At 35.4% G+C, this 27,241-nt stretch overlaps 3 protein-coding genes across 4 annotated transcripts; 2 read left to right on the top strand and 1 right to left on the bottom strand.

The window, feature by feature from the left end:
* Positions 1-3,007: 3,007 nt before the first annotated feature.
* On the bottom strand, positions 3,008-4,011 carry LOC104587374 (thaumatin-like protein 1). The gene is made up of 2 exons (XM_010244959.2): positions 3,922-4,011; positions 3,008-3,812 (listed from the first exon to the last, which is right to left on the bottom strand). The coding sequence occupies exons 1-2, from the start codon at positions 3,974-3,976 to the stop codon at positions 3,148-3,150; spliced, it is 720 nt and encodes a 239-aa protein (XP_010243261.2). The 5' UTR covers positions 3,977-4,011; the 3' UTR covers positions 3,008-3,147.
* A 3,153-nt stretch (positions 4,012-7,164) lies between these two features.
* On the top strand, positions 7,165-8,944 carry LOC104587375 (expansin-A16-like). Its single transcript, XM_010244960.2, has 3 exons — positions 7,165-7,460; positions 7,548-7,866; positions 8,397-8,944. Exons 1-3 carry the CDS (start codon positions 7,247-7,249, stop codon positions 8,704-8,706), a joined length of 843 nt encoding a protein of 280 aa, XP_010243262.1. The 5' UTR covers positions 7,165-7,246; the 3' UTR covers positions 8,707-8,944.
* Positions 8,945-19,159: 10,215 nt separating this feature from the next.
* Positions 19,160-25,359, top strand: LOC104587331 (malate dehydrogenase [NADP], chloroplastic). 2 transcript variants are annotated; one of them, XM_010244890.3, is made up of 14 exons: positions 19,160-19,408; positions 19,515-19,608; positions 20,029-20,115; positions 20,875-20,959; positions 21,856-22,037; positions 22,585-22,655; positions 22,732-22,822; positions 22,929-23,003; positions 23,098-23,199; positions 23,299-23,421; positions 24,425-24,493; positions 24,583-24,651; positions 24,765-24,818; positions 24,916-25,359. In XM_010244890.3, the coding sequence occupies exons 1-14, from the start codon at positions 19,251-19,253 to the stop codon at positions 24,967-24,969; spliced, it is 1,314 nt and encodes a 437-aa protein (XP_010243192.1). In that variant the 5' UTR covers positions 19,160-19,250; the 3' UTR covers positions 24,970-25,359. The 2 variants fall into 2 exon arrangements, with proteins under 2 accessions (XP_010243192.1, XP_088755048.1); XM_088898922.1 differs by having other exon boundaries at positions 19,172-19,408; positions 19,515-19,934.
* Positions 25,360-27,241: the final 1,882 nt, after the last annotated feature.

Genomic DNA, 27,241 nt, shown 5'->3' with positions numbered 1-27,241 from the left:
ATCCTATCCAAAACTGGGTCAAGATTGATCCGACCCTAACCTTTATTAATTCCTTGCCAAATGAAGATCAGAGAGTCTCGGGCTGTGATTGCATGTCTTTGGAGAATTATAATTCTAATCAATGTTGTGATTCTAAGGGTTACTTTGAACTTTGGATGGGTTTTACATTGAAACTATAAGAGATTGTCCACTAAATCAACATCTTCAGATCATTGTCGACCATTTTATCTTTACAATAACTATACCACCATTTTAAAAGCTCTATAATCCATCTAAGTTCAAAAGGTAAACTATATAGTTTATATCATTTGATCACTAGTCGGGGTCGTGCGATGCATAAGTTTTGTTAAGTGAAATTAAACCCCAAGGAGCTGATCTTGATCAGCTCAACTAATGGGTGGCTCAATTGATATGACCGCTGGCTTTTAATAGCAAAGACTTCGGATTGGATCCCACTACCAACGGTTTTGGGGTCATAGGTATGGGGAATGGACTAATGGGCTACCCACCATTGTGTAGTCCAATTAATTTTAAATTTTCAACTCATATTAGTTATTTTTAAATGGAATTTAAGCATATTTTAATTTTTAATTCATGAACTATTAATTTTTTATTAGCTTCTTAATTTTTAATAAGTTTTAGATAAAGTCTTGCTAAAATTTAATACATTTTATTAATTTTAGTATTAATCAATTAAATGGAATTTGAATAAGAGTAAAATTCTCTCTCTCCTCTCTTTCCCCTAACAAACACATGGGAGGATGATACTCTTAGCATTCAAATTGCAGGAATGCCAACAATTGGTGGGACTAACTCATGATTGGTTATTTCTGTAATATAGCATGGAATAAAAAATAAAAGACTTCAAGAAAAGGACAAAAAAAAGCATACCCTAGCTCACCTTGTTTTAGTGTGTGTGTGAGTATCTAGATTTCTAGTTGGGGCATGTGTGATGCATGGTCTTTGTCAAACGAAATTGAAACAAAAAGAGCCCCCTATGCCCAACCCAAGCATTATGTTTGGGTGATTTAACAATCTATAATATTTCTCTATTAACTAAGTTTAAAACTTTTATTTGATTGCAGGTTGGGCTGGCCCTGAAATTTGTGGTTTGGTTTATTATTCATTTTCTCAAAAAAAAAAAGAGAAAAAAAACAGTAAATAAATTTTAGGCAATTTAATGGAGTAATTGAGAGTAGAGAGAATTAGTGGATGAGTTAATTGGAGAAAAAGTTAATGGCATGATTAATGAGGAGAGGTAATAAAGAGTTAATAATAAGAGAAAAGAGAGTTAATGGTGAGTTAATGAGGAGAGATGGAAGTCTTAAAATGATTGGCTACTTAAGTTATTCCATGGTTTTCAAAACTGGACTGGATCGGACGGTCGAACCAGAAAAACTAGGAACCGGTCACCTGACTGGTTCCGTTTTTCCCCAAAACCGTTTTTCCCCCAAAATCGTTGATTTTGGTTAGCAAACTGCTGAACTGGCCGGTTAACCGTTCGAACTGTTTGAATGGTTTTGACCGTTTTTCAAATTTTTTAAATTTTTAAATTTTTTTTGTTAGAACGGACCGACCATCTAGGTCGAACGATCGGACTGCTCAAACCGGTAACCGGACCCCTGACCGGTTTGGTTTTAAGAACCATGAGTTATTCTGTTCAATTTTAAAAATAAAAATTCAAAAAAACCACAGAATAGAGAAGGGGTGAGAGAGAAAGGAGAGGCATGATAACATGTCCTGTTTGTTTTAGTATAGGGGTGAGTAAATGGGTTGGTTCTAATGGAACTGACCTTGGACCAAACCAACATTGATTGTCCTTGGTGGAACCAAGTTTTCCTTAAAATAAACCTTAAATCTTAAAATATTTTGATGATGTAAACTCATACATGTTTATAAAGACTATGGTCTCACTTGACCATTGAGCAATTTAAGCAAATTGATAACTTTCCTCAATTTATTATTTGAATGTGTATAATAAATAATGTAAAAGGTAATATTTACAAATTTAAATCATAGTGATATGTTTTGAATTGTTGTTGTTGTTGTTGTTATTATTATTATTATTATTATTATTATTATTATTATTATTATTATTGAAAATCAAATTTAAACATTTTATGATTGTGATTTCAAATTAATAATATATATTATTATTATTATTATTATTATTATTATTATTATTATTATTATTATTATTACTATTATTGAAAATCAAATTTAAACATTTTATGATTGTGATTTCAAATTAATAATATATATTGATAGTAAGCATTATCAATGATACAATTTATGGTTATGTAATTATGTCAAATTTATAATTCTTAATGTTAAAAAAATAACATATAATACTATATTAAACTCAATAACATAAATATATATTTAATTTGATTCTTAATGTTATTCCATGGATAGACCACGGAGTTAAACCACCAAGGCTAGAACTAACCCTAGAACCAACCTCTACAGGGTAGGTTTCAGGTTCTGTCTTGGACCGAACTGACCCATGCTCTCCCTTATCCCAACACCTCTATTTTTCACCCTTTAATTAGGACTCGTCCATATCCCAAGAATTATTGGGATCTATAATCCTACCTTTTTCTCATCACCCATCTCATGACATCCCACAAACCAAACGAATATATTTCAGAACATTCCACATTTTCCCTGCTTATCATCCCCAAACCAAACGAGCCTTAGAGTCCAAGTCAAAATCTAAGACGATGAGATCAATGGTCAAAGCGTAAAAGCTGAACTAAGCTCATTTCAAATTTCAAGTCAACCACCCTTTCAATTTCTCATATTACAATTTGTATTATTAACCGTTAGCCAACTAAGCTACGTACCTTAATTAGGCAATTGGACAACGATGCATGCATGCATTATGTAATCCTGGCCGACCTGGACCTGGCGCTAAGGAACCAAGTCAAAGCCTGATTATCTATCTATCTATCCACTGGTTTAATTTTTTACCTTCTATGTTGCTTATGGAGAGAGAAAATTTCAACCTTACTAATTAAATTAATTATCTGATTTATTCATATCTTTAATGGCATACAGCTCTACTGGCTTTGGTGTTCAGTGATAACTTTCAATTGAAAAATGTAAAGGAAAAAGATACAATTTTATTGATCTATATATTCTCCATCAAGGACAGAAGGTGATGAGGTAGTTGGAACCGGTGCATGTGAATGTGCTTGTTTTGTCATCATAGGCGTAGCTATAAGCTTGAGGACACTGGTTCTTGAAGAACATGGAATAGTTCGTCGGAGGGCAAGTCGACGGTGAGCCATACGAGCCGGTGCAACAGTACTTTGGATCTTTGAATTTATCGCAAGCGCTCCTACAACCAATTACTTGGCCGTCTGGTGCCGTAAAGCTCAACTCCGAGGGGCAGACTGAGTTAATGTTAGCTGGGCAGCTCACCGCACTGCAATCTGACCCGCCCTGTGGGGCGATGGAGACGGGCAAGTTGTAGCCATCTACGAGGCTAATGTCGTAGAAATCCTTCCCTCCGTTTGTTGCTAGCGTTAGTTCCACTAGGCTGGCCGGTGGAATTGCTCCCGCTCCATTGCATGCAACTTGGCCGGAGCCACAGTCTCCGGTTAGACACTTGAAGCTCCCGCTGTTTGTGGAACAGAATGTTCGACCCCAGAACCTCCCAGACCATGGAGCTGAGATAACGATGGATGATGATGCTCTGCTTACAAGCTCGAACCCCGTCGAAGGAGCTGAACCCTGACCGGTCAATACGCCTGGCCAGACGGGGTATGGACAGTTGTTTTTGAAAGTAAATGTGGTTGATTGTGAGCCTGAAATCAACGAGATATGAATAGATTCCATCGTTATTTAATTCCTACTGTAACTACGTATCTGGTAATGGAAAATAAAGAATTAAAAGGTTTAATTAGAACCACAAACCTGAGACGAGGAAAGATAGAAAAAGGAAAATGATGATCAGTCTTCTTGCTTCCATCTCTGCCTCTCTGGGTGTTTCGAATGAAATGAACTTCTCTGTTTGGAACTTCTATATAGAGGGCCTATTTATAGATTTCAATTCGCTGACAATTTAGGTTACGTAAGGATAATTAAGCTTCAGGTTGTCTGTGCTTTTAATTTAAAGCCCAAAAGCACGTACAAAGCCATATTTTTAGGCTTAGCTTTGTGCTTTGGGGCTTTCTAAAAGCAACTCTAACCCAACGGTCAAAATACTTCTTGATCACTCATTTTTGTTTCTCAATGCCCAGAGCTATAATAAATGCCTATTCAAACGGAGCCTTACTTATTTATTATCAGAGAACAATCAACTTTGATGAATTTAGTAGAAAATAGAAAGAGCTTATCTATGATCTGTATGAGCAATTAAGACATTAGGTTTTTTATCTTGTCTATTTTCCACACTAATATGCATGATACATTGGATTCTATGCAACAATTGGCTTTGGATAACAAGGAAAGAAATCAAAATGCTAAGGGGATATTTTTTTAATGGCTAGAGTGGCTGAATTGAATGGCTTATTGAAGAGACTTTAAAGAGTTCATAACCAACTTATTCACTAAGACAAATGCCATGCATTCAGCAGCTCAAACCTTTTCATGCATTTGTTATAAAACGGCCCCTAGAAGATTATTAGAGATCCAATTGCTTCAAATGTAATCCCTACAAAGAAGAACAGCAATAAAGAGCAATAAAAACAGAAAAGTAATAAAACAAAAGACAAAGTGAGATCGAATAATCCGGCTTCCCCTTTTTTCTACCAAAAAAAAAAACACTTTGCCAAAATCCAATAACATTTTGGCCAAGAATCACTTCCAAAGACACATAGCAAGAAACTATTCACTTGTGTAATTGCTTGGTGGCCGGGTGGGGTAGTAGAAGACATACAGGTTGCCTAGCTAGCTACCATCTCACTATTTTTGGGAATTACAGATAATTTTTCTCTCACATTTATTTCTGTTGGACTGTTGCTTTTTTTTTTTTTTTACAACTAAAAAGATCAGATGCATGCATGTCAAGGGAAGTGTGAATTCCTTCCTTTGTCTGTTTTTCATTTATTACCAATAAAAAAAGACAAAAAATGGTTAATTAAGAGCTTTGACCCTTACATACTAAAATAGTATATGCATAAATGCATGCAAATTGTAGCCCTGAAATCATATGCTTTGGGTAATAATTAATCTTCTCAATTCTTTTTCTTACATGGCTTACACCTACCGTGTGTCTGGGGACTAGAGGTGTCAATTGGACTGAATTTAGTCCAACATGATCCAGTCCAATGTGAGTCTACTTACAAATGGGCTACATCTAATCAAGTCCTAATCCAATACAAATTAAATCCAATCCAATCCATTAAAATGTAAATGGATTGGACTGGATCCAATCCAAATCGGATGAAATATAAAAAATTATATAAAAAAATAGAACATATAAAAACTCCGTAGAAGAGTTTTTATAAAAGTATTTTTTTATGAGTACTTTTACAAAAGTACTTTCGTAGAAGTGTTTTTATAAAGTATTTTTATAAAAGCATTTTCACAGAAGTGTTTTTACAAAAGTGCTTTTGTAAAAGTACTTTTCATAAAATTACTTTTATAAAAGTGCTTTCATAAAAGTACTTTCGTAGAAGTGTTTTTGTAAAAGTACTTTTCATAAAATTACTTTTATAAAAATGCTTTTGTAAAAGTGTTTTCGTAAAAGTGTTTTTAAAAAAGTACTTTCATAAAAGTAATTTTATGTCGGCTCAGTTTTGAATAGTTTCAAATTGGATAAGGGTTTGGCCTCATGATTGGATTATTAGAAATTTGGTTTAGGTCCAATTCAGATCAATAAGAATATGAACCAATTTATTTTGAATTGGCCCAACCCAATAATTATAATGGATCGTCTAAATCTGATTTGGTAAGGTTTGGATTGGATTAGATCCAATTCAAAACTGGTCAATTGACTCCCCTATCTGGGACCCACCTGTAATATATAGCTTAGGGACCCATGGCTTGTATCCTAGCTAGCTAATTTGTTTGTTTTGTTCTCTAGCTTGGCATGTCAACATGATTTTGATTTGATTAGGTTATGTTTGAATTGGGGTGAAAAAAAAAATGAAGTGAAAATGAAGGACACGTCTGTTTTTTTTTTTATTTTGAAAGGGAGAAATTTGGCCATTGACCAAGAAATCTATGTTTTTTTTTTCAGATTTATGTGGGCATCAGAGAAAAATTATTTTCTCGGGTTTTACTTACCGAGTAAGTGATACCTATTTCCCGAGTGGGTAAATAACTTTCCCACGTAGGGGAAAGTTGCCAATACTTGGATCGGACAAAAATGTCCCTTTTAATAATAGACTTATATGGATAAAATGGTCATTAATTTATTTACTTGGGAAATAAAAGAATATGGATAAATGCATTTATCTTGATAAGTGGAAAACACAAACACTTAACCAAATAAATGCATTTACCTAGATAAATAATTTACCGAAAAGCAAAAAGAGCCTAAGGCTGCGTTTGGAAACGATGCGGATATGTGTGAATGAAAATATGTGGAGTATAAAACAGTTCATATAAATTGCAAAGTTGGGTTAGTTTTGCTTGAAAATTTACCTTCTTACCAAGCAGACTTTTAGCAGTAATGGATGCAAACATGAATTCCAATAAAGCATATGCTTTTTTTTTTATCAAAAGCCCACTTGAATGCAAATTTACTTCTTTTTTATTGATGTACTTTTACATCTTATTATCAATGTAAATATGCATTGGTCTATCATTTGTCAATGCAAAAATGCAATATTGTCAAACACAGGAAAAAGTGAACCAAGTGCAAATTTATCCTGAACCAGGATTTACACTCCATTTGCATTGTTTCCAAACGCAGCTTAAAGGATTCATCACATTCTCCCCATTCCTATTTTGGGTTTTTGTTTGTTTATTTTCAGAATGCATAAACAATTGAATGGGAAGCTGAAGATGCTCTCAGCTCCACACAAACCTCAAATCTGTTTGGAGTTGGTTTCGGGTATGTAGAGGCAACAAGGGCCAAAAGCCGTTGTACCTCAATCGGCTTAATTTACTGTCATCCCCTCTTTCAGACTCAAAAATACAAATTAAGCAGGCAAAACAAACCGAACCCAAATTTGTATATCTCATAGCATATATATACATAACCACTACATCACACGCAAACAAATTAAAATAAAGAGCTAGACAAATTGAAGTTCTTAACCTTCCACGCACCACCCTTCTCGCCTGCACCATGGCACCACCATCGCGCATCCTTCTGCCATTGGCGGTGCTTTTTGTTCTTGTTTTGCCTCATGTGCAGGCCAGATACATCGTCTACAACATAGAGAAAAAGCATGTCGTCCATGAGCCTCATCTCAAAGAATCTCGGCCCGAGTTCAAACCAGGGCCATGGAAATCAGCTCATGCAACCTTCTATGGAGGGGCTGATGCATCAGGGACAATGGGTAACCTTCTGTTTTACGATCAATCCAGACAAACAATAACCTTCTTTTTTCCATAGATCAACCTGCTGCTGGTTTATCTAATTTCAGGGGGAGCTTGTGGCTATGGTGATCTGCGCGCACAAGGCTATGGCGATCACACTGCGGCCTTGAGCACTGCTTTGTTCAAAGACGGATTTGCATGCGGTGCGTGTTATGAGATCAAATGTGTCGACGACGACCAATGGTGCAAACCAGGGCAACCTTCGCTCTTCGTTACAGCTACAAACATTTGCCCACCCAACTACAATCTTCCCAGCGACAATGGAGGATGGTGCAACCCACCACGTGAACATTTTGATATCGCACAGCCTGCATTCCTTCTGATTGCTGAGTACAAATCTGGCATCATTCCCGTTAAATATCGCAGGTTATATAACGACCATTCTCTGTCACTGATTCAAAAATTGTTTAGGATCCCTTTGGTTTGCGGCAATATTCGGATTCCAACTGTTTGGATGGGCAGAATGGGAATCCATTTGTATTTCCGGTGGAATGGCTTTCTCCCATTTGAGGAAATGGCCTTGGAATGAGAACCCATTTTATCGAATTCTGATTCTGATTCTGATTCCAATTATAAATCAAACAGGTCCTTAATTTCCACATAATAAGGCCCTATTGGCTTTTCGGAAAAATTATTTACTTGGGTAAATCCTAAATGTACTTACCCAGTAAACACTGACCGGGGTAAGTACATTTATCCATGTTCATTTTATTTCTTAGATAAATAGTAAAATGACCAATTTAACTGAAAATAAACAATTTTATTTCATTGGCAACTTTTTCTTTAAGAAATGAGAAATGGATATCTTGATGGAACTAAAATCCTATAGACCAACTTAATTTCCCCCTCTCAAAATCCAAACCCTAAATGTAATTAACTGTGAGGTGTTTTTGTAGGGTTTCTTGCAAAAAAAAGGGAGGGATTCGATTCACAATATCAGGGAACCCATATTACAACAAGGTGTTGGTATGGAACGTTGGAGGTGCTGGGGACGTAAAGGAAGTATTGGTGAAGGGTGACAAAGTGGAATGGACGCCAATGAAACGAGACTGGGGCCAGAACTGGATAGCGGACGCCAATTTGGTGGGTCAGTCTCTGACCTTCCGAGTCATCGCAAGCGACGGACGGATATCCACTTCGTGGCACATTGCCCCACCGAGCTGGCAATTCGGCCAGACCTTCGAAGGAAAGAACTTTAAGTATTGAACCAGCTGGACGTACACACCACCTCAACCAGCTTTTGCTTTTCCTTCCAAGCTAGCTCAGATTTGTCTCTAATCTAATGTTTGTTTTAGTTGTTAGATCGCAAAGCTTTTTGCGTCGTATATCTGTTTGTATATACTTGTTTTATGGAGTTATTGATACAAATTAGAAATCAATTTGTAATATAAGTTTTCTTAGAACAGAAACGAGACCGGAATCAGTCCTCACAAAATTGTGCTCACAGCCCATTTTCAGTCATGGAACATTTCCATACTTGTATCCTTTTGTTCATGAGAGATGTTCTCAATGCACGGTTGAGAAGGACTGTGAGAACGGTATGAGCACAATTTTGCAAACAGCAAATCCGATTTTAAAATGAAACCGGATTCAGTCCCCACAAAAATTAGTATATATAGATCTCTTTCCTTGCGTACTTAAAATGGCTTAATACTAGATAAGATGTCATTTTGGTGGTTTTATGATTTTATCTAAACTCCTACATGTCAAAATTTCATTTCAAGATATCTAAAATCCCCTTTTTTCTTGTAGAATGCCGAGGACATTATCTAGGGAAAATTCCTGATTAGTACCATGTACTTTGGGCCTAATGCCACTTTGGTCCCCGGACTTTAAAGTGCAACAATTTAGTACTCAAACTTTTAAAATGTGTCAATTTAGTACCTACCTTTAATCAGCCATTAAGTGGCATTTGAAAAGACACAAATGCCCTTCGAATGTCATCTAATTTTCTTTATCAACCATCCAAACGTTGATAAAAATTGAACAGTCCCAAATCCTTTGTCTCTTTTATTCAAGAAAGTTAATTGGGGTCATCGGAATGCCCATTGAGACGTGACCCCAACTTTCTTAAATAGAAGATGTAAGGATTTGGGACTATTCAATTTTTGTCAATGTTTAGATGGTTGGTAAAGAGAATTAGATGACACTCAAAGGGCATAATATGACACTAATTAGGAATTTTCCCTATTACCTATACATATCCTCTACTTGTGCTTGGTAGATACCAAAATGTTAGAGGTCATAAATAGGGCCCAAGTTGGGCTAACATGTGGATGAACAAGGAAGTGATAACTAGCTGAGCCAAGGATCGCCTGGTGTTTGGAGCTGAACGAGTCGAAGAATGATAAAATGGTGCACTCCCATTCGACCGGTAGGCTAATATGGTGGTACACGTCGTGAATCCCAAATAAGATAGGGAAACATGATGAATGCCTAGGGGTGCTCACGGTTCAGTTAACCAAACCGTGGGCTTATTTTTGAAACCGAATCGGGGTTATCGATTTTTGAAAAACCGGTAACCAAAACTGAGCCAAAGTCGATTGACTAACCGGTTGATCGGTTTGGTTCATTGATTCATCGTTTTTTTATTATTTGCAATATATATTATAAAAATATAAGAAAACACTAGAAATATATATATAAATTATATTTTAAATAATAAATAATATTTTATATATTATTAATATATATATATTTATCTATATAATGCATATTTATTAATTTATAATGTATAAAAAATATAGAATATATATAATATAAATATATGTATACTGGTCGATTCAGTTAACCGACAGTTTTTTATTTTAGTTAATTGAAACCAAACCGATACCTTTGATTTTTTTAAAATACTGAACCGAAGTCAATTTTTCGATCGATTTGGTTTTTTTATTTTTCTTGCTCACCCCTATGAATGCCGACTAAGACCATCCAACCGCCAAGAAAGTTGGTGCCAACATCGCCTAGTTCCTTGTCCTGCTCTCCACAAAACATAGGATGAATGCTCCTAATGGCTCGAATAGGGGTCATCTCGGAACTTGACACATGTCCACAAACAAGGAGCACAATGGATGAATGGAACTCTTTGGATCCTATATAAGGGCATGCCACCGAAGGTGAGATCTTCTTTACTCTTTAGCTACCAAAACTACTCAAACTCTCTTGCTCTTTAAGCTCTTCAACTCCTTTAGTTAAGTCCAGCTCATCTTAATCAGTCGGTCTAGTGATCACTCATTCGCTCTTATTGACTTAAGCATCAAAGTACTCCTCCCGGCCCGATGTACCATCTCGGGGCCTCTAACCTTTGTGTGCACAAGTTGTTGAATCATCACAACTTGTTCAATTCATCAGGATAATTCCTCTACTACTTACTTGTCCATCAGCTCAAACTGTAAATTGATTTAACCAAATTGGTTAAAGGTAGATCCAAATTTGATTTATTTATATTTAGATTCAAATCTAATTTTATTTATATATCATGAACAAAGTGTGTGATTGAAAATTACTTTTTGAAGCTTGAACTTTTGACTCTTTAATAAAAACATAATATTTAAAACCAAATTTAAATAAGTAGGATATGTATAGCAATAAAAACATAACATCACCTTTAGGGGTGCAATTTTTGGATGAATTTGGGTGGGCTGATTCAAGCCGTCGATCAATCCAGCCCTTAATTGCATGGGATAGGGAATTTTTTTTTTTAATACTTTTGGGGCTGAGTCTAACCCTAACCATTAGTTAACCCAAACTTAAACCTATTATACACGTACATGAAAATACATATACACACATACGCACACAATATGCATGTCAAATTTTAATGTGGACTGATTGACTAATCCAAACCCAAACCCAACTATGGCAGATTTAAGTGCAAGCTGGGCTTAGATTTGCACCAGTGCAAATAAAATTCACACAGATTATGTGGGCTATTTAGAAAAGCCTCAATGCTCTATACTTTCAACAAAAGCCTTTCCATCCAACTCAAATCTTATATTATCTGGATGCCTGTTTTGACTTTTTTAAATCATCTCTACTGGTAGTCTCGGTTCCTGTTCATAATGATCTTCCAATAGTCACTCCATCTAATTGAATGCCTCCACCGAATTGGGTAAAGTTGAATGTCGATGGTACCAGTTGGTAGCTCCTCTTCTAGTGCTGGTTTTATCATTAAAAACGGGTGATTTGGTTTATGCTAGAGCTATTCCTTTAGCAGCCTGATCATCATTGGAAGTTGAAGCAAAGGCCATGTATAAGGGGCTTCTTTTCTCTTTGGAAATAGGTTTTTGAAGACGATTATCAAATCATTTGTTCTCTTCTATTGGACAGGTTGCAAACCCCTCCTTACTATTGATTAGGGGTGTTCATAAAAAATCGAAAAAGCCAATCCAAATTAAGAAAAATGAACTGAAAGATCTGGATTAACTGAATGATTTAATATTTTTGAAAAATCAAGGATCGATTCAGTTTTTGGTTAACCTAAAAAATTGGTGGTTAATCGAATAAATCGGTATAAATACTAATATATATATATATATATGTGTGTGTGTGTGTGTGTGTGTGTGTGTATACACATTTATTTATAAAACATATATGATAAATATAAAAATCTAAAAAACCGAAGAATTGAACTAGTCAAAAACCGAGAATGTGCTATACATTCTCTAGCACATTTTGCTTGACCAATGAAATTTGTTTGTAGAACTTCAAACTCAGTAGCTCACAAATTGGCTTATAATGCATGCAAGTAGGGGTGCCAATGGTTTAGGTTGGACATGGGTTTGTTGCAACCCTAACCCGACCCGACAGGAGTTAAAAATACATGATTTCTAAACACGACTTGACCCTATAAGAGCCAACCCGATACCGACCTGACTCGGCTTGTAGCATTTCAAATGTATTTTTTAACACATTTTAAATACCTAAAATCCATTAATTTAAATTAGGAAATTGTTTTATAAATTCTAAGGTGTCACTTTTTCCATTAAAAAAAAAAGAAGAAAACCAAAACCAACATGTAAATAAGTCATAAACTTTAAGGTTATAGAGTTAGAAGTGAATAAGTTGTAGGGTATCATGACCCAATGGGGTGGGTCAGCCAAAACCTGAACCCGACTCGGGTCAATAAATCAAAACCCTAACCCGACCCTAAAGCCAAATATACCTCAAAAAAGATCAATGAAATTTGCCTTTGGTCTTAAAAATAAAAGGACAAATTTCTTAAGTTATCCTTATGGTTTGGCTAATTGACTAACTTTGCCCTTACTTTTTACATATTGTCTTAGGGTACTCTTAAGTTTTTTGACAATTGTCTAAAACCTCATTGCCATTAATTTCCATTAACGGAAAGACGAAACAAGGCTATTTTACCCATTAATCGCTTTCAAATTTTCAAAATGAAACAAGAAAAATGGGGAAAGAGAGAGAGAGAATACAGGTCGAGAGATCAACAATGACAAAATGTCTATTTTTCCCTTATTATAAATTTAAAGGGGTAGAATGCTTTACAGACCCATTTTCTTCCAACTTTCTTTTCACTACCAAGAGTGAATAATTTTTGCATTTAAATATGGCACAAGTAGGTAAGAATTCATGAAGTACAGAAATTATCGATGCAATGTGGGTTTTTCCTAGAATCACCAGCTCATTTTGTTGAACTCCTATGTTCTTATAAATTGTACTAGATTGCTTTTGGACTCGACTTTTGTTGTAGGTTTCACCAGATCACCATTGGACTAAAAAAAACATTTATTAGCATCCTTCAAATGCCCTGTTGCTCCCACGACTAGTCCAAATTCTAATAGCTGGGGTGCCACCCCATTCTGCCATTTTTCTTAGGATAGACTCATCGGGTTTTATAGTGAGTGAAAACTATAGGTTAACTGAAGAACATAGAGTTGATTAGAGAAACAGAGTCCATTCCATTTGAGTTCACTCACGAATCAAAAATCAAATTCTTCATCTCCATCATCATCTTCCTTAATTGGTCATCATGGTAATAGTCAAGATTTAAAATTTCGATATATACGATATGCTCAATATGGGGTGTATCATATCGTATTTTTGAAAAATAGATATGAGATACACATGAAAATTGGGCGTTTTGTCTTTTTTCATACATATCGGACTCATATTGGGAGCGCATTGGGGCGTATCGGTAGCATATTGACAAAAAAGATACGACCAAAAACTAAAAACAATTAAAGGGGGAAAACAAGCTTCTTTTCCCCAAAATAAGCCTTCTTTCACCCCCAAATGACTATAAAACTCCAAACTTCATTCCTAGAGTGATAGATTTGTAAAAGTTTGTAAGAAACAAGTGTGAATCATTAATTTTTTAAGATTTTTCAAATTATGAAAAAATATGGCAAAAATAGGTATTTTTTTTAATTTTTTATAATATATTGTGATTTCTTTTTTTCTTGAGTGTTTAAATTTATGTTGATCTACATTTCTTACATTCAAAATCATAATTTTTTTTGTGTTATCAATAGATTTATAAAAATTTCATGAAGATATTTAGGGAAAATATAAATTAAGAAAAAATTTTGAAAATGTAATTTTTCTCTACCTATAATGACTAAATATGTTTTAGATCTATGGATTTATCTATCATATCCATAGAGCAATTGAAATTTCTTCTTTAATTTTTTTTAATTTTTTATATTTTTAGTAATAAAAAATAAATAATAATTAATTATATTTTATCATTTGATCACAGTAATTGAATATATTATAATTCTATGAATAATCTATCATATCCACAAACCAATTGAAATTTATTCTTTAATAATTATTTTTTTATTTTTATTTTTAGAATTAAAAAATAATTAATTATATTTTATCATTTGATTACAATGATTGAATATATTATAATTATATGGATGATCTATCATATCCATAAATCAATTGAAATTTCTTCCTTAATAACTATATTTTGAATTTATTATATAATGTTTATTTATTTTTTATAATTTTTGGAAATGAATAATAAATAATAATTATTAATTACATTTTCACATAGAAATTGTGCTAATGCATGTTTTATGGTTGGATAGGAGAGTTGAGTTTTTCCCATCACATAAAACATTAAAACTTAATAATTATAATTTATAAATTATAGTTAAGCATAGGATTTTTAATGAAATTATAATTAGCTACAATATATTTCTTCATAAAACCATTAAAATATATTAATTTAATGTATATACACCTCATTGAGGTCTTATATTTAGTATTGTTGATGTATTTTTATGATTTGTTAAAGTATTTATAGTGTTTTCAAGCGTATCTATGCGTATCTTAGTTTTTCTCCGATATGCATGCGTATCCATGGTTTATCCTGATACGTCTCTTAAAATTGCCTTTCCAATACACTTGGCGTTTCCGATACTTTAAACTTTGGTAATAGTAACATCAATCTTAAGTCCATTCTTCTTAGAGAACTATGTGTATCCAAGGTTTATGCCGATACGTCTCTTAAAATTGCCTTTCCATTACACTTGGCGTTTCTGATACTTTAAACATTGATAATAGTAACATCGATCTTAAGTCCATTCTTCATAGAGAACTGTGTTAATCTATAATAGGTTCTTCTATTTATAGATATTGTTAACAGGAAACACAAATTAGATTCATATAGTTTTTCTTTTGCCTCCCCATCCCCTTGCCTTGCCTCCTAAGCTCTTTGAGCCTACTGTTTTGTTGCAAGCAGCATGGGAATCCACATCTAACAACCCATTCTCCAGTATCCATACCAAGTTCTTGAAGCCTTCATCCTCCTCTACTCGTTGATTAATTCCTGAATAAACTGGTCCCTCTTTTGTTGCAGCCTTATCATGTGTTGCACCAACTAGATAAAACGCTTCCATCACTATATCTTAGAAATGTTGTACTTTATTTAATTCCTCCTCCACATTCTCTCTGTAATACTGCTTGCCGATGATCATCATCATCACATTGAGTGTTAACTCAAAAACGTCGACTTCATATCTACCCCCTCAGAACCAGAGGAGGCAAGCCATCGGATGATCATTGGTGCGTGAGTGGGAAACTTCTAAAGATGATTGGTGGACAATATCTAGAGGTTGCTGATGTGCTAGTGGTTTTCATACAAGAACCAAGCTATGCCTGAATAGTTGTAACCTATGTATTTCTCGTTGGGGCAGACAAGAATCATGTCGAACTCCAATAGTATGCAATTGATCAGCTTCGGTGGGGACCATTGTCTCCATATTGAAGAAAACAATCTTTGGGCAATCTTCCCTTGAACCCATTTATAAGTAGTGATCAAATGGATGTGTTGTTGTATTATTTTATTTTGTCCATTTGGTGAACAAATGAAATGAGCGACGAAGATGAGGTGCGGTTCATGGAGGAAGGACACAGGAAGAGGAGTTGTGACATATTCTGAAAAAAAAACCCGCAATTGATTATGAGAGAAATGAGCTTCCTTTCCAAGAAACCATGGACCTATCATCTCCTTTGTTACCTAGTTTTTCCATGACAAACTGAATGTTTAAGTGGTCGACTCTCAAAGCTTGGAGGTAACTTTGAAGGAAAGCCAATGGATTAAGCCATGCCAAGTTGCAGAGTGCACATACATCTAGTTTGGTTGTGTTGAAGTAGGGATCAATGCGAACCAGTGGTTGTATTGTGTGCTCTTTGCATTCTGAGCAAAACCATTCATCTTCACCTCTAAAGATGACTGTCCACATGGTACGACAAACACTACTCGTAAATGGCCTGAAATGATGTGACACGGATTAAGGTCTACATTCTTAGAATCTCATATCGGTTCCCAAAGTAAACTCATTTTGAGTTTGGGTCGGTTGAGGATAATAGGTTATAGTATTCATCTCCAGATGAAACTGTTAACAGTATATGCACTTAGATCTAATCAGACTGATGTACATGAACATATATTTGTAAATGAATAAAGTAAATTATTGTTTCATGTTAATATTTGTATGTTTCGTGTATTTACCCTTTAAACTGGACACTTATGAGACTCGTATTAGTTTAGAATGTTTTCAGCCGTTGGATAGACTTGGGGAATTTATCCTGTCAAGGCTAACACTGATGTGCTGCCAAAGAAGTTGGGACAACTTGTCTTAACTGATAGGGTTAGACCCGAAACATATGTAGTGTGTGTTTGGATGAAACACTAAACTTGGATCATTTTCCAATTATGCCCTGGACCTTGGAGATTGATGGTCAAAACTAGAAAGCTACACATAACTCCGGACTTGATTATGGTACTACACTAGGTGTTAGATTGAGTTGTCTTTAATATGTCGATCAGTGAGATACATCAATGATCAAAATCTAGGTATGTTGGGGCAGTTTGAGAATTCACCTAAGTGGGTGATCATAGTGATAGGATCGGCCCCTTTGTTGGACAAAGTGAATGATAGGATTTACACTATCTCTAATGGAAACCTAAACTGTTAGTAGTGAATTTCAATTGTGTTTGAAATTTGATTTTGCAAAATATATTTATGATATATGTATTAATGTTTTATGAAAAATGATTTCAATGTTTTAAATTCGAGATCCATCTGAGTAGAGAGTGTGACACTGTACCTTGCACCCAGGGGAGAGGTTCTTCCTTGTCGAGCAGTGTTGTGATCATTATGAGCCGAGAGGATAAGTGTAAGAGACCATTATAGGGCTGATTACCTGATGGACTTTATAATACTTAAGTTCATTATCCTTGGGTCTTCATAAGATGGCTGAATTCAATGATCATTTAGGTGTAAATGTTGGGCCCGTATTGAGCCTATAGTGATGTGCTTAGGGGTTCATTGCGTTTAGTAGTGAATTTGACCAAGCCTTTTCACAGAAGTTGGTCTAAATCCATGTGGACTTATGTGAAACTATTATGGGGTCCCACACCATACAAATTAGGCCTAAGTTGGCTATGCAACATCTTAGGTCATGAGCTTTTGAATTAAATGGGCCTAATGCCCATTATTAATAAGATTAAGTAAGTTCACATGAGAACTTAAATTGTCATGTGCTCTAAGTCAAATTTGGGTTTGGAAATGGGTATGAAACACTTATCCTCTTAAGAGAATAAGGTTTATCTCTTAATAGAGTCCAGACTAGAACACCACTCTTTTTTGTTATCTCTTATTCTCTTTTGTCTTCCAAGAAACCCTATAACGACATAGGCTTTCAAGAATTGATTAGATAAGTTTTCTTCGTTGTTTTTGCAAGAAAAATTTAGAAGAAAATTAGGCTCACTTACCTCATTCAATTCAATCAAGTTGGATCATAGTTTTGCTGAAAACAATGTTGCTAAACCGGCTTCACCTACACACTACGCCATCTTTAGTGGAGGTTGGTTTTATGATTGATTTGAGCATGAACTTCCACTTTGGGATCTGCATTTGTGGAATCCGTATCAGGTATACATCTCCCTCTTTGTTTGGTTTCAAATCTAGTTTGGTTCAATGCAAGATTGATCCGAAAAATTTAGTTTTCAAATTCACTAGGAAATTGATTCCTATAAGGGTTAGAAAATTTTTTGAAATTTCGCCTAGCCATCTAGCATGGTTCGATCATCCATATGATGGATTCAAAACCCTTCCAACAAAAAACCATCAATCTCGGGATTGAGGATTTTCATCCATCCTAACATATGATTGAAGGTGTGGTTTTTCTTGAACCAAAACCACCATTGTTTTAATGGGAAGCGACTTTGTGACTTAAAAAGGCATGGTTGTTACTTTGTTGGGTTTGGACTCCTTATGTCATGATAGCAACCATCTTTGTGTTGTAACTTCATTAGTGACCACATGTTCTGAGGTTTTTTAAGAACAATGTGGATTACTGTCCAATCCACAGTTATGATATTTTCTACAACAATTTGTTGCTCCACCCAACCCCAAGATGTAGTCGTTCTGGGTGAAGATCAGTCGCCGATAAGGGAGACAATGACGAAGACAAAGATAGAGATGGAGTGGACTTAAATGAAGAGGTATTTTAGGAATTTTTGGAAAATATATCAACTACGTAATGTCACATGTAAAGAAACATGACAAAAAATTAACGATAAGAAAAGCTTTAGACAATTATCAAGAGTAAAGGTGTCAATGGACTGGAAAGTCAAGTTGGACGGATTAGACGGACCAAAAAGACATAGTAGATTGGACCAATCCGATCCAAGATATTTATTAGATTGAACTGGACCTATTCCATCCGTAATAAATTTATATTGGATTTGGTGGGTTTGGGTTGAAACCAAGCTAAATTAAAATGAATTTGAACAAATTGAATGGTCTAAACATTGAATTGGACCAGTCCAAAATAGTCCAATTTATTCATTGGATTGGATTGGACCTGGCCCATTTGTAATGGATTCACATTGGACCGGATCAAATTAGACCAAATCCAATCCAATCAACACCCCTAATCAAGAGATAAACAAGATAGAATTAGTAAATTAACTAAATCATAAGGGTATTGAAAACATCTCCCGATGATGAATTCGTAGGGCGCCCCAACTCAATTCGAGATCGTGAGTAGCGCCAGCGAGGTCATTTTTGATAATTGCCCATTCTACATCCCCACCCCAATAGTCTGTGGATTATGCTGTCGTGACACGTGTCCAATGGATGGCCTCACATGTTATTTCAAAAATCCATTTGCAACAACTTCAGTCGGTCCTCTCCCTCCAAAGTCCAAACCTCTCATCAACTCTGTCTCTGCTCTCACTTTCTTCTATCTTCATCTCTGAAGTTGCCATGGCTGTGGCACAACTCTCACCTTCATACACAGAAACTCGTTTTCTTTCTTCTCAACTCTCATCCGCTTCAACCCGTCTCTACAGCCGCCGTCGGCAAGCACTGCGTCCCTCTTCCAAAGCACGCAACGCCAAAATTGTGTGTTCTGTTGCACCCAAGTAAGTTTATGCTTCTCCATTTTCTTTGTTCATGTCTTTTCTTCTTCTTCTTCTCTATCTTCTGTTGCTTTATTTCTCTTCACACCCCATTTTTGTTCGATGTCAGTGAAGTTCAGGCCCCAATCACTCCGCAGACTAAAGGGACCAGAAACAAGCCCGACTGCTTCGGAGTGTTTTGTGTTACTTATGATCTCAAAGCTGTATCTTCTTCTTACTGTTGTTTGCTTTCAATGAGTTGAAGTGATCTTTGCACCTTTCAATTCGTACTATTTCGTTTCGGATGATTGCTTCAGTTGACATAATTGCAATCTTTTTTGTTGGGAATCTGTATTATCTTTTATTCTCTATACTATCAGTGAAGTCAATCTCTGTGCATTGATTAACCTTGTTTGTTTGTTTGTTTTTTTCCTTCTTTCCTTTTTGTGTTATGTTGGCAAAGTGTTTGGCATATCCTTCTGTTCCCAAATACTAGAAGGGAAAGAAGATTGTTAACAGTGATTTGATATGAGGAATTTGTTCTCTTGCAGTTATGTGGATAACTAGTGATTCTATCATTAACATTGCAATGTTTTTATTGATTCTACCATTGCTAATAGATCCTTCTTTTATTGTTTTTACAGGAAGAGGAAACAAAATCATGGAAGAAATTAATCAACATTGCGGTTTCAGGTGCTGCAGGGATGATATCTAATCATCTACTTTTCAAAGTAAGTTACAGCAATTGGATCCATTATCATCATTGGCTGCAGAAGAACATTTTTCTCCACCATGTGTGATCTGTTACAGAAGCCTTCTATCCCATACCGTTATTAATTGAATAAGATCCAAATGTTTTCATCTAAACCCATGCCTATCTAGTCTTTTTTAATTTTAACGTGCATCAAAGAATTCATTCTTCCTGGTTCAATCCATTGGTCTTTGTTTCATGTTACTATACCACAGTCAACTTTGTGTCAATTGGAGCAACTCCTGAATTCCCTTGAATGTAAAAAAAGGTAATTACCAATGTTGTTCCCAGGTATCTGGGGTGTTGGTAGGGGTAGGTTGCCCCTTGATTCTCTCTAGTTTTCTGTGCTGCCACTCATCCATATCAACATCTAGCTCTTTGTGGTCCAATTAATCTCCAAAGTGGAATATGTTAAACAGTGGGTCCTGATCCTTCAAACAATGATACAAGGCATTGATCACTAATTGTATGGCCCCAGACCCAAGTTTATGAAATGTTTCTCCTTGAAATGGGGATTCTTTTCTTCCCTTTAATTTCTGAAAGATGAAAAAGAATTGGTCAAAAACTATTGACGGACCTCCCATAGCAGGGACAATGGAATGCAACCGAAGTCACTTTTCTTGTAAGATATAGTAGATTTTCCGATTACAGTTTATCTGCATGAAACTCAGTTATGTTTGGCTGAAAATTTTACCTTAGCTGTTTCAGAGTAGGAACCTAACTTGTCTTTCTATGCCAGCTTGCATCTGGTGAGGTTTTTGGGCCAGATCAACCCATTGCATTGAAATTGTTGGGATCTGAAAGGTCATTTCAAGCACTTGAAGGTAGATGGAAATTGGCAAATCAGGCATATTATTGGCAACAATATAGTAGTTCAATTGCTACTACTCTGAGATGAGATTTTTAGGATTTTTTGGTTATAGATAGCTCCTTACCTGCTTAGTGCATTACTTCTTAGCTTCTAGTATGGCATTATCCTGATCTATTTCCGGAAGACTAGTTTGTTCTCAAATCCTATCAAACATCAGGAAAATTTAATGTGATTTATCTTTACATTATATCAATGGGTAAATTTTGATTCCATCCTAGGCATTAAAAACTATTTCGTATTTGATATCATAATCATGCAATGTGATTTCTCTTTCAATAACTTGGCTTGCACTTATGGAATGGTAGACCTTTCTCTACATTTCTATAATTTTGCAAAGACTATGGAATTTAGTTTGGACATAAATGGCTAAAGGGAACAAAACACACAAATTACTTATATTTAAAATTATGTGAATCATTAGGAATGAATATCTTGATATACTCTGAGGAAAAATATAAAGAAAAAGCAATAACATTCATGCTATAATATCTGTGTCCCATTCTTCTCCTTTGATCCTTATTGAATTTTCATTGCTCATAAAAAAGTAATATCTAGATGCTTGCTATAAATGAACCACTGAATCTTGTCTCTTAAAAGATCAATTAAATTGGGTTACTTTTTCACTCAAAATCAACTATAAATTCTTAGTGCTAAATTTGAAAGTGATCTTGTACAATACTTTGAATGGTAGAATAATGATAGTAGGAAGATGATGATTATGCAAATTGTGAAGACAATTGTAGATTTCCATGACTAATTTAGTATTATTCTGATGTCATCCTGTTTATTGAGCTCAAGTTTATGACTTTTTGAAATTTTAATTCTAATGTGTTGCCTTGGCATGCACAGGAGTCGCCATGGAACTGGAGGACTCCTTGTACCCCCTGTTGAGGGAGGTAAGTATTGGTATCAGTCCTTATGAGGTGTTCCAGGATGTAGAATGGGCTCTTCTGATTGGAGCAAAGCCTCGAGGGCCTGGAATGGAACGAGCCGACTTATTAGACATAAATGGGCAGATATTTGCTGAACAGGTTCGATTCATCTTTTAGGCTCCGTTTCTAGTGCAAATCTCAACCAGATATAAAATTTGCACCTGGTTCTGTTTTGCATCCATTTGTTTGTAATTGTGATTTACACTCCTATCTGATAGAAAATTTGTACTTTTTGTCTCATTTGCATTCAATAGCAGTGCAAATTTTGCATTTTAAAAACTGATGCAAAATTTGCACCATCTTCCTCCTTCCTCAATTCTCTCTTATATAAAGTGGGAACAACATCATCTTGTTTCCTATCTCATTCTCAAACAAATAACCTTTCTCCTACCTCCATTATCTTTCATATAAGGTGGAGACCACATCATTTTACTTCTTACAAACAATAATATAAAGTCAAAAATGAAGCAAAAGAAAACTGGAATTTACACCCAACCTGTTTGCACTCCCATGCATTTACCCCAATGCAAAGGAAATTCACACTGCAGACAAAGCCTTAGTATCAAATATAACTTTTTATCAACTGAATTTCTGTGCTGGCTTTTTTCATAATATTCCTTTAATTACTTTTTTAATGCTAACTTAGGGAAAAGCACTCAATGCTGTTGCATCTCGTAATGTTAAAGTGATAGTTGTGGGCAACCCCTGCAATACCAAGTAAGAATTTTTTGAGAGAGAAAATTATTACTTTTGTTTGTCCTACATTGCTAAACTTGATCCATTTTTTGTGTAGTGCCCTTATCTGTTTGAAAAATGCACCAGACATACCTGCAAAGAACTTCCATGCTTTGACTAGATTGGATGAGAATCGGGCCAAGTGTCAGGTAGGTGGATTTGGAAGATTTGCAGTTGTCAATGCTATCTAATTGTGGTAATCACTACAAAATAAAAAAGCAAATTTATAGTAAATATTGATTCTGGTTTGTGCAGCTTGCCCTCAAAGCTGGTGTGTTTTATGATAAAGTGTCAAATGTGACTATCTGGGGGAACCATTCAACTACTCAGGTTATTAAATAGATTTTCTAAAAAATGGTTCAATTAGATAAAATGTCTTCCTTTTTATCTCCCTTGATTAAGATCCTCTTTGAAATTTGAATAGGTTCCAGACTTTTTAAATGCTAGAATCAATGGCTTGCCTGTGACAGAGGTTATAAAGGATACTGCATGGTTAGAGAAAGAGTTCACTGAGAAGGTCCAGAAGGTAATAGCCGTAAAGTAGACTACACAGAACTGATTAACTTGGTTTGTATGCAATGTACATTTAATCTTCTATTACAACGGATAAGATTTTATTTTGCAGAGAGGAGGCGTGCTGATTCAAAAATGGGGTAGATCTTCAGCTGCTTCAACTTCTGTATCAATTGTTGATGCCATAAAATCCCTAATTACTCCTACACCAAAGGGTGACTGGTTTTCTTCAGGGGTGAGTAGATACAGTGAGGGATATATGTTGTTGTGGATGTTTCTTTCACAAGTATGCTGGTTGAAAGTAATATTTTCCATTTTTTTCATTAATAAATTTCTTTGAACTAGATCTCCATTTTTTGAGAAAAAGGTAACGTATAAATTCATTAAACAAAGGTTGTGTTTGGTACAATTGCCACTTCTACTTGCAACGTTTTAGGTTGGTCAATACAAATTTTATGATAATATATATTTTTTTCTACCACGAATGCTTTTGAGTTATCAATACAACATTGGGTACCATTGTTGCTTCTTCAGGAAAAGTCAAATTTGGTGTTTCTACTATAAATGCCAACACCTAATCCAATGCCTATAGTTGTTTAGTGGAAGTGATTATCTGATGTGATGTGACAAGACAATTTCTCAAAAAATTTGTATTGACCAACACAAAACGTTGCAAGTAGAAGTGGCAATGGTACCAAACACAACCAAAATCAGCACCCATGTACTACAAGGGACTGTACATTGGGAACATACAAAAGACACTATATCTCCACATTTGATACAAAAACAAAATCAGCACCCATGAACTACTGTTTATGCATTGTATTGTTATGTTTGTTCTATATCAGGAGCAAAACTTGACTCTGAAAAGACTACTTTTCTGAAGTTTCACTTGATCCATATAAAAACAAAAGAAAATTACTTCCAGCTCAAGTACATGAGACTAGAAAAAAGCTATAAAATATTCAGTTATGTGCATGTTATAGTATCTACAATTTGTGTAGGTCTCATGGTGTGTTTGTTTTTCTTTCCTGTTTTACATATCCATAAATGTAAATAAGCATACCTTGGAATAAGGATGTCTCCAGTTGATAATGCAAATTCCAACAATGTCTTGTATGTCACAAGATACCTAAAACCTAATTATTGATTTACTACTGGTCACATGGTTCATGATGTAGCATATCTGCCAAAATGGATGGCTTATCTCAAACTTACTGCTTGCACTGCAATTCCAGGTTTACACCAATGGTAATCCTTATGGTATTGCAGAGGATATTGTCTTCAGCATGCCATGCAGATCAGATGTAAGTTACATATTTTACTCTTAGTGCTGCTTGCTTTGTTCAACTACAATTGCATGACATGCCTCTTAGTGTTCATTTGTAATGTTCAGGGAAATGGTGATTATGAGCTTGTCAAAGATGTGATCATTGATGATTTCCTCCGTGAGCGCCTAAAAAAGGTTTGGTTATTTATTAACCCATCTTTCACTGTGCCATCAGGCCCATCACCAATTCACCATATGGTAGATATGTAATGGTAATGTCTTATAAGAACCCCTGCCATTGTGTGCAGACTGAAGCTGAGTTGCTTGCTGAAAAGAGATGTGTCGCTCACCTTACAGGGGAGGTATGCACTCACTAGCCACCAGCGGGTTATAACATATAAAGACAATCACCTCTTTTGAGTGGCTAACTGGGTTGTAATCTGATATAAACTTTTTCAGGGTAATGCCTACTGTGATCTTCCTGAGGACACCATGCTTCCTGGAGAGATGTAACCACTTATCAGATAGAGTCCATTCTCTAAAGTTTGGTGGAGGCTGCTGACAGGAGTGGCTTCATCACAGAATAGAAATGTGGATCGAGTCTGATGCTTTTGGCTGTTGTATGTATAGTATCATATAATAAGTATACCAATAGGCCTAAGTGAAGAATGTCTGACAGGAAATAAATCTGGTCGGCAAATTTTTGTGGTTAACATGACCTCCAATGTAGCATCTTTGAGCTGGTATAGCGGTGCCTTTTTTTACCTTTTGATCCACCAGTTGGGTATGTTTAGATCTGGAGCATATTTGGATGTGTTGTTTACTTGTAGAGCTTTAATCTTGTATCCTATTTTGTACAAGCCTGAGTCTGACATTATTGATGCTTAGTGCTTTTGGTGTCAATGATTTCCTCTCCCTGCTTAAAAACACTCTCATTCAAGGAGATGCAATTTGAAAATCAAGATTAAAAAAGATGAATAACTCCTTTAATAAGTATTAGCATGAATAGTTCAACATGTGCAGCAAAAAGGAAACTTTGACTGATTCAATGATACCAACCATCTGATTAGACCAGACTATTGCAATGGGAAGATTAGTGCAGTTCTCAGACCAGAATTGCTGGTGCAGAACCTGTCAAATGGTGGATAGGTGGGTTCCATACTTAGGTCTACAGTCTACCTTCCAAAATTTTAACAAGTTTGTTTGGTCTTTGAATAAAGATGGGTCCTGTTCGGCTCTTCCTCATCCTTGTACAATGGACTGATGAAATATAACTATGAATAGTTCAGGTCTGGGCTCAAGGTAGTTCTGATCCTGGTACAAACCCTATAAAAAAAAACCCACAGCACAGGGTCCGGATCTACTGACCACAATACCCTGGCCATGGAATTTTCTCTTCGCTCAGTTTGGAAGGAGTACAAATGCAAATACGTAGAGTGCAAAACCTTATATTTTGTATGTATTTGTACTGTACATATTAGCATTTGTACTCTTTCCAAACTGAGCACCTAGGATAAATGTTGAAATAGCACTGTAAATCTTGAGGTTTGCCTACTGAAGGATGGCGTAATTGATGTATAGGGCTACAAAACATTCAGTAATCTTCAGCTGTCTCATTCTTCTGTTTTCTCTTTGTTTCGTTTTGATAGAATTGATTCTTGAGAATTAATGAACTAGAATTTGCTTTCAGATAACCTTTTTGGGTTTTTTTTTTTTAATAATCAACCATTCTACAGCCTAAGGCTGTGTGTTTGGCACAAAATTCCTTAACAACTTCCCCTCAACTTCCTGTTTCCCTAATTATTTTCTATCAAACCAAAAACAGCCTTCCCTTGCAATGAAAACCCAAATGATGGTTACCAACTACCAGACCTTAAGGCTGTTTTTGGTTTGAAAGAAAATAAGAAAGAAACAGAGAGGTGAAGGAAATATCTTAACAAATTTTGTAAAAATTCCTCAAGAACTTTCCTTCAACTTTCTACCTCTCTTATTTCTTATAAAACCAAACATAGCCTTAAGTACTCCATCAAATTAACATGATCCAAAATCATCGCTAAAATTTGCATTGGGCTTCAGCTGATAATAAGAAGTATGAAAATATAGTAGACATGATTTGAATTAATGAACTCCATTGGCCAAAAATGCTTGCTTACAGGATACCTTCATCATCTCTGGGACTCGGGGTGCAACCCAGGTTGGCCCGAGTTAGCATTTTACACTGCCTTTGGGCCCAGCCCATTCAAATTTTGACAAAAAAAACCCAATCGGAGCTGGGGCGGACCTCACAGTGCCATAAGGGAAATCTTCAATTCCCCCCAAAACTAGACAACATTACCTACCATTGGACATTTTCTTGGATGAAAATGACCACTCACACACTGGAATCCACATTCTCGAGCAGATCGGCCAACATTTGACAATTTCATCACCAAGATCAACCACTCATTAGTTTATCCCATTTGTGGTGTGTGTGTGTAGGCGCCATGATTGTATAGAAGATGCCCACTTAAGAAGAACAGTTTCAAAAAGGAGTAAACCTGAACCACAATGTAAGGTGGCCTAGGTGTCAAGTTGTGAGGCTTCACAACACCTTTGAAATTAGAAAAAAAAAATAGTACAGAAATATTTGCAAAAATAAAGATTAAATTCTAGTTCTAGTAGCACGAATTATTAAAAATAAAGTATGTAGTTAATCAAAGTAAGAGAGGGGTTGAGACCATGAAACCTAGAAAACTTTAATGGGTTATCATAATTTTGAATTATTACGAGGCAGCAAAAGCCATAA

Source organism: Nelumbo nucifera, chromosome 2, assembly GCF_055504915.1.
Source record: "Nelumbo nucifera cultivar China Antique chromosome 2, China Antique-T2T, whole genome shotgun sequence".
Classification (NCBI taxonomy): domain Eukaryota; kingdom Viridiplantae; phylum Streptophyta; class Magnoliopsida; order Proteales; family Nelumbonaceae; genus Nelumbo; species Nelumbo nucifera.
The sequence above is the reverse complement of the archived record's forward strand: the minus strand, read 5'-3'. Positions and strand labels throughout refer to the sequence as shown.